The 8,607-nt window shown below is 39.4% G+C and overlaps 1 protein-coding gene across 3 annotated transcripts in view; it reads left to right on the forward strand.

Annotated features, from left to right (window-relative positions):
• DMRT2 (doublesex and mab-3 related transcription factor 2) overlaps positions 1 to 7,573 on the forward strand; it is a 9,552-nt gene extending 1,979 nt beyond the window's left edge. The window contains exons 1-4 of one of the 3 annotated variants that reach the window (XM_066604212.1): positions 1 to 228; positions 1,491 to 1,964; positions 3,608 to 3,710; positions 6,300 to 7,573. The exon at positions 1 to 228 is cut by the window's left edge and continues 477 nt beyond it. In XM_066604212.1, the coding sequence (XP_066460309.1) occupies positions 1,524 to 1,964; positions 3,608 to 3,710; positions 6,300 to 7,321 (1,566 nt within the window). In that variant the 5' untranslated portion in view covers positions 1 to 228; positions 1,491 to 1,523 and the 3' untranslated portion in view covers positions 7,322 to 7,573. Of the gene's footprint in view, positions 229 to 1,490; positions 1,965 to 3,607; positions 3,711 to 4,759; positions 5,452 to 6,299 lie in introns of those variants that run through there. The other 2 variants (XM_066604213.1, XM_066604214.1) reach the window with 2 other exon arrangements.
• The last annotated feature ends 1,034 nt before the right edge of the window (positions 7,574 to 8,607 follow it).

An 8,607-nucleotide genomic window follows, 5' to 3' on the forward strand; every position in this document is an offset into this window, starting at 1 on the left:
GAGAGCTGCGGGGACTGTGAGTGAGGACTGCACTAGGCTGAGTGTGCTGTGCGGCCGGCGAGCTATTATAAAGCGGCGGCAGCTCTGCGCTCCCAATTACCGGCCGTTGTGTCACTGTCATGTCTTACTGACCCCCTGGATGTAACTGCACGCTGTGGACTTACCGCACCGGAGGATTACTGCCCTGACCTGAGCTCATCAAGGGTGGATGCTGTGCACTCTGTACTGGTAAGTTGTAAGAACCATCTTCTCTCCATTCCCTATACAGGGGGAACTCTATTGTTTTCTGTTATCAGCCAGAGTAGGCTGACTGTAGAGGTCTTTTATCGATCACTGTCTGTGCCCCCCTGAAAACTGCTTTATCTCCATAGAATTTCCAAGAACCCCCAGCAGCGTGCAGAACATCTGCTAATAGTATCAGTGGTCTCCCACATAGGAGCTGCAGCAACTCCACTCACTGCAGCCACCCCATCACTATATCACTATAGGAAAACATATCTACCCATATATATATATATATATATATATATATATATATATATATATATATATATATATATATATATATATATATATATATATATATATATATATTACAATCGCTACAGTGGAGTGTATCTGCATAGATTTGGAACGGAGACATAATGGTACAAGTGGTGTAAATATTGTGACTTTGTAACTATCTTCGTTGTAACAGCTTTCCTAAAGTAATCTAACATTCCCCCGGAGTGGTGGTTGCCATGTCTGTGATTATAAGACCTATCTGGGTAATTACTAGTAATGTGCTGCAGATGGTTATGGAGATGTCTTTCTGACATTAATAGTTTCCGGTTATTATAATACTAAATCAATATAGTAAGAGATGAATAAATAACTCTCCATTATCCTCCGGCTCTCACACCTTCGCTGTACAACTCTACAGACAGGACCATTTGTTAATTTACAACTATGAATTATTTGATTTCTTTTCAGAATTTCATAATATCTGAATGTCCTGTAAACGAAATTAGTAATATTAAGGATGGAGATCATTATTCTGTACATATGTCATGTCATGTGAATTACACATCTATATACAGTATTGTATGCAGTACATATAGGATACAATTATGCAATAATAATTAATATATCTAATTATCCAAACCTTTCAGAAGCTCTTAACAGTAGATAATGACCTTGTTTTCGTAGACAGATAGATATGAGATTGATAGATATGAGATTGATAGATATGAGATTGATAGATATGAGATTGATAGATATGAGATAGATAGATAGATATTAGATAGACATAGATTATCCATCTATCTATCTATCTATCTATCTATCTATCTATCTATCTATCTATCTATCTATCTATCTATCTATCTATCTATCTATCTATCTATCTATCTATCTATCCAACATCTATGTATCTATCTATCTTTGTATATATACTCCATATATCCTCTATCTGACTATATATTATATTCTGCCTTCTTGTGTACCCACAGCTAAGAGGACAGCCTGGGAGAGAGGATCCTGCAATGTACGAGATGCAAGCGGTATCTGTCCCTTCTTCGTCGTCCTCCTCCCCGCACTCCTCATACTCTTCCTCCCTGGCCGGGGACTCGGAGATAGACGTGGAGAGTGTGGAGCTGGAGGAGGACAGCCGCCACCCGGAGCCTCACAGGACAGGAGAGGCAGAAGTGGAGGACGAGGAGGACGAAGAGCAGGACGGGGACGGAGCGGCGCATACACCGCAGCAGCTCCAGCACAAGACTGCGGACAAGGGCGGAGAACAGAGGAAGCTGAGTAGGACCCCCAAGTGTGCCCGCTGCAGGAATCACGGGGTCGTGTCCTGTCTGAAGGGCCACAAACGCTTTTGTCGTTGGAGGGACTGTCAGTGTGCCAACTGTCTGCTGGTGGTGGAGAGGCAGAGGGTGATGGCGGCACAGGTGGCCCTAAGGAGGCAGCAGGCCACTGAAGTGAGTACATACTTATTATATACCCTGCATCATGATATGACATAGTCCACCTCACATACAAAGTCCAAGCCAGACATCTGATCCTGCTTACATATAGGTGTTATCAATAGTCTGTGTCCACTGTGCGGCAGATAACTGGTTAAAAGCAGAAGCCTGTACTCGGTCCCTTCAGTTAGTGCTGTCATAGAGTTGTGTCATTACTATGACAGGGGTGAATTAATGGTCGGGACCGGATGACATTGTATACAATTGTCTGCAAATCCTGGCTCATATTTGTAGAAAGTAGTGAAATAGCAACTAAAAGAATAATAACCGAAGACCGTTTACAATGCAGAATGCGACAAAGCTGAAAAACGGAGTGGCCTGATGCCCTCTGCACATTGTCACCACAGGGGGCGTCCTATTGGTCGCGGTTGTTTGTAACACAAGAGCAAATAAAATTTAGCTTAGAAGGAAGCTGTAAAATGTACAAGTATATTCTGAGGACGGAATATATAGAGAATAGCCACATGTATAGGTCATGTATATACAAATATTACCTGCGGGTGAGGAAGATAAAATATACTAGTGACTATAAGCAGCATTCTAATGTGTGACTGGCACAGGAGGCAGGTGGATATGGACACAGACATATGATATGCATCTATAATGATGAGATCCGGATAATACTCTATTCTGTGTAGTGCCTAGCAGTGCAGGCTGACAACTGAGGGCACAGGCATCTATACAAAAAACATGGTAGTGGAGACAGGTTAACAGGCATGTTCCTGGTATGTACTGAGTAGCTAAAAATACCGGTACCTACTTCATTATATCGTAACTGCCGGCAAATATAGGTGATAACTGGCAGTGGAGTATAGAGGTGCTGGTAGCACACTGTTATAGGTGGGTACTAGCAATCGAGAGTAAAGCTGATGGCACAGATAGGTATGATGGGCAGTGCATGGAAGCTCACTGTCATAGCTTATAACTGGCAGTGGAGTGTAGAGCTGCTGTAATAGGCAGGTATGATGGGCAGTAAATGGCAGCACACTATTATAGGTGGGTACTGGTAGGCAGTGCAGACATAGGGCTGAGGGTACAGGTAGGCATGATGGTCAGTACACTGTTATAGGTGATAACTGGCAGTGGAGTATAGGGCTTCTGGCACAGGTAGATGTGATGGGCAGTACATGGAAGCACACAGTTATAGGTGGGTACTAGTAGGCAGTGCAGACACATGGCTGAGGGCACAGGTGCCTGATATGTTCTTGTTATGTGTGCAGCAGGGCAGCGCAGTGTTTTCCCTCTAAACACTATATGGAGGGGGAGTATTTAGTGTAGAAACTCATAAATCGGCACTTGCGCTTTTTATTGTGTTAGCAGGAGTCACTGAGTTCTTGTTTCCTGTACACTGGAGACAGCAGGTTTACACCACAACACACTCCACATCCATCTGACCTCAATGAGGCCATCGACAATATTGTCACAACTGTCACTATTTTCCTGAGTCTTCCTGTGCATATGATGTGTGTTGTGTATAGTGTATGAACGGCATAGTGTATGCTGTTTAGCTGTTATGTACGATACCATATATTACATTGCTTGTTGTCTGTTAATATATTTTCAATCCTAAGCATGACAATATATGTTCTTGTATTCAGGATAAGAAAGGCTTGACAGGCAAGCCGACTGTAACAGAGAGGAAAACTGTTTATCAGCGACATATTAGGACCCCCAGCCTGCTAGCCAAGAGCATATTAGAAGGTAATATTCTGTTATATGCACCTCTAAATTCATTGAAAAATCATGCCAATAAGAATCTTGGAAATTATTTTTTCATTTGAGTGTTTTTTTATTTGGCAACAGTACAATTCTGTTACATGCATGTGTGTGTGATTACAATCCAGGACACTGATGTACTGTTGTTGAATGCTTTTTTCCCCTATTAGCCTCTTCTGTACCCATAAATTGCATAGAAAGCCAAAGAGGATTGCACTTAAATGTATACACAAATATGAAAAATATACTAGCATATTATGGTATATGTAAAATATGATTATATATAACAGATAGAAGTTAAAAGTAATTAAGAAACTCTATATTTTTACAAAAAGCTCATGGAACATGTAATATAAAATCAATATCTATCTATCTATCTATCTATCTATCTATCTATCTATCTATCTATCTATCTATCTATCTATCTATCTATCTCATATCTATCTATCTCCTATCTATCTATCTATCTATCTATCTATCTATCTATCTATCTATCTATCTATCTATCTCATATCTATCTCATATCTATCTATCTATTTCAGCTTTGTATTGAGTTCTATCTCCAATGTATCAGTTTTGAGAGAGAATGTTACATTGTATAGTTGACCTAATTACTTCACTGAATTTCTAGGACAATATAATAAGCTTTTCTACATTTGGTCCTTATGCAGAGCAGTTTTGCATTACATTTTACATGCAAATATATCTGTTGAATGTGCTGCACTGTCATACAGACTGCAGGGATTTACAACCAAATAATGCAGAATTTTGCATAAAAATGATAAGTAGTAGAATCCCTTATTCTCCGAAGCAAAGTGATGTTCGGTTGACGTCTCCCACTTCCATGTGTTGTGTTGAATGCTTTTTTTGTGTGCAGAATGTATTAGAATTCCATGATAAAAATGGCATGCAAGAATGGTTCTTTATTAAGTAGTGTCATTTATTTTCATCACTATGCACTTTTGGAAGGAACAATTGATAGACATAGGAAATGCTACAACACATGTATTTTTCCTGTATGGCAATTGTGAGGTAAACAAGAGTAAGAGCCCTTTTACTGGCAGGATTATTGTACGAAAAATCGTTAGATGGAGTGATTTGCACACCAATCGTTAGGTGCAAATGTGTGCAGCGAGCGAATGATCAGCGATAAATTGTTAGGTTCTTGCTTATTGAAACTTTCATACAAAGTCATTGTTTGTCTGCTGCAAATCCTTTCGTGTAAACAGGTGGGGTAATGATTTGCTGAATAGAAAGCGGTGGCAGAAGGGTTGACTAGAGGTGTGGTTATGTTCAAATGAATGATTGAAACTACCCAATTATTGTTCAGTGTAAATGCACAGCAAGCAAATAATGTACGATTGCTATTTCATCGCTGGTGGCACGCACGTTCCAATTTATCTTGCCATGTAAAAGGAGCCCTAATACATTTTCAGCAATCCAGACTTACTCTGCCAGCTCCACAGCACTCCACCTTCTCTTCACATGTATGAAATGTCCCATAAATGCCAACAGTTTTCTGTAAACCAGCAGTGCTTTGATACATGACGCCTACTGTGTTTTCTCCATTTCCATACATCATTCCTTTGTGCTGCTTTTCCTCTTCTCAGTCTTAACTGTCTGTCTTTTTTTCTTTCTCTCCTAGTTCGAATCTCCTCTCTCATCTGTTACACTTTGTACATTGTGATCTGCCTCTAGGAAATACAGTACATGCCATCATTTCTAGGTATAGCCCTATTTCTTGGCATTGTAATGTCACAGATGTTTACATAAACACAGTGTGGGTGGCCCGCTCCTTAGCTATAGTATGTTCTGTGATCCATGTAACATTGGATCCTACATTTGAAAGAATATATGACCTACAATATAGAAGATCTAACTAAGATATATAAAACTGAAGGGCGTAGTGGATTTTTTCTAGTATCATGAAACAGTTTAAATTAACTGAGTGTCACATGAATGAAGGTACACATCATCTCAAAGTGACCATTGTTTGTACAGGCTTGATCCTGTATACAAATTCATAAGCAGAAAGTTCAGTCTAAGTCATTGAATTATCATTCTCAGTATTATCTGATGATGTGCAAGGGAAACTAATGCCCAATAGCCCACAGCTCCTTAGTTTTAAAATAAGAAATTCAAGCAAAAAGTGCTCTTCAAATACAATGTATCGACTCAGATTAAGTCTTTTATGGCAGTAGTGATTGGAAAGGGTTCCTGACAAGACCACTCTCAGGCCACAATTGCTAGTATGTGTCATGATTGCACAATTGCGATACGTAAACGAGAAACCACATTCACTCATTTCGGTGACGTAATAGATTGTTTCTCATAGACTTTAATATTTTGTGAAAAATCACATGTCTATGGACAGAGTAACCACTTTAGTCTGAATGCAGTATAGTCATGTGTTTGTACAGTGTTGGCCAGTGGATAGAGGAAGTTTGTTTTCTGTTTAAAATCTTATTGTGGAGTATTTGAGGATATAAATCAATCTTTTTTTGTAAATGTTATGAAATCTGCTTTTTATTGGCATTCAAACAGCTAAACTAAAAAAATAACTTGTGATTTCAGGTTATCGACCGCTGCCAGCAGATTCTTATATGGGGCCCAACTCCCCACTGCCAGCTCCTGTGAGTGACAGGATGAGGAAGAGACGGGCTTTTGCTGATAAGGAACTGGAGAACATTATGTTAGAGAGGGAATACAAAGAGAGGGAGATGCTGGAGGCTTCTCAGGCTTCTAACCTTTTCATACCCAGTCGCATGGTGCATGCTGCAGAGTACAACTCGTACAAAACTGCTTATGGGAGCTCACAGGTTGATAATCCAAACAAAGAATTCTGCAATTTCTTGCCCACTTGCCTTGATCTTACCATGCAGTATTCAGGGTCAGGAAATGTGGAACTGATTTCTTCTAATGTCAGTGTGGCCACAACATACAGACAATACCCTGTCCCTTCCAGATTCTTGGTTTGGCCCAAGAATGGTCCAATAACTGATGCTCTTCTATATCAACAATACCTATTAAATGCAACAGCCATGCAAGCACTAAAACCTGGGTCAAACTGGGACTCAAAATCCAGCCCAGTAATAGAATGCCAGCCTCCTGAACAAGATCTGGTACCTCCAAAAATGGAAACGCAAATGATTCACCCTCACCCAATTCCACAGGACAGTGGAGAAAGGTCTGCATTTTCACCTCCAAAAAGGAACTTTTCACAGCTCTCTAACAAGGACCACTTGTCTCCACCAGAGAGCTTAATAAACAAGATCAGCAAGGAATCCGTCAAACAGCCTTTGTCTTTAAAGTATAGTCCTTTCCACTCATTATTTCAACAAGCACATCTTGAGAAGTCATTGTCTGAGCTCAAAACTCCATGTATCAAAGACCCCTATGAAGAACCCACTAAGAAATTGAGAGAATGTACTTCTAAGGAAAACCAGAAATACAAATTAACTATTGATAGGTACAACAAGGACTTTCTCTTAGGGAAAGACACAGGGACCAAACTTTCTGTCAATGACCCTCTACCATTTTCTGTTGAATCGATCCTGAAGATGCCATCAAGCACTGCACAACGTTCCAGTCAGTAGACAACAGTGGCTACTGGATTAGCTGCTGTAAGCCACCAGAATTCCTTCATAATGAAGACTTTCCAAAAGTCCATGAAATGTGCATAGTCCTTTGAGGAAATGTACAGAATATATATACTTGCATGATGCTACTCTCTTGTACAAATGACAATATTTAAATGTAAAAATTTGATCTGCATATGTGAATTGTAAAATACTTGAATATAAAACTAAAATTTCTAGAAATAATAAAATACAATGGTTAGATATTTATTTTTATGGTTATATGATATTTACTAATTTATTCAAAATTTTTTTTAAAAATTACATCGATATAGTAACAGAAAAAAATATACCAACTATCATTTATTTTCTTTTGTTTATAAAGAACAACCATATTCTGCAGCATTGTACAGAGACAGTCACTATGCACATCACTCCCTGTCCGCAGAGGGGCTTACAACATTAAGTTCACTATCTCAAACTTTATAGGAAGCCAATTAATTTTGAAATGTGCAAAGAAACTGAAGAATCGGGGCAAAATCCACAGAAGCATGTGGAGAGCATTTATTGTAATGTTTTATAATCAGAGGAATGGGCATAACTACAGGGGTACAGAGGTAGGAGTAGCACTCAGACTCTGGTTTCTGGGGAGCCCAAAGGCCCCTCTGTTATGTGAGAAGGCAACAATGTTAGAAATGGCGCATGGATCCTTTTATGGATTTTGCATTGGGTCCAAGGAGCTTTAACCCTTTCTAATCCACTGTCTGACGTCTGAAGACATTATGATTTAAGGCTGTACAGCTCCGATGTTGGAAGACATCCGTCGGAGGCTCTCTTACTTTATATTGCCAGCCTCTCTGCTGTCGGAGCCTATCCAGCGTGTCACCTCATGCAGTACTGGCTTTAGCCAGCAGATAGCGCCGTTGTATAACGGCGGAAAAAGAGTAAGCCCCCTAGGAAAACCAGGATACAAATTGGATTGGAAAGGGTTAATATATGTCCCTGACAAAAGGGAAGTTGCAGTAATTACAATTCTCATCACACACAGAGTTGTTCAAATGGTTGGGTAAATATTTAGCTGTGGCTGTTGACATTTTTTGGAGTTGTTAGTATAATTGCATAACATAACACAAATAATGATGGATACTCTATGTAACATGGTTTTTGAAGAATGTGATTTTAGGATATTTCTGTGTGATTTTTCTATTAATTCCTGGGATAATGAAAATTTCAAGTGAACATATTCATAGATTTGGTGCAATGCAGTTCTTGCAATATTATATGAAGGAATTGCTAGTGGATAT

Source organism: Eleutherodactylus coqui, chromosome 5, assembly GCF_035609145.1.
Source record: "Eleutherodactylus coqui strain aEleCoq1 chromosome 5, aEleCoq1.hap1, whole genome shotgun sequence".
In the NCBI taxonomy this organism is placed as follows: domain Eukaryota; kingdom Metazoa; phylum Chordata; class Amphibia; order Anura; family Eleutherodactylidae; genus Eleutherodactylus; species Eleutherodactylus coqui.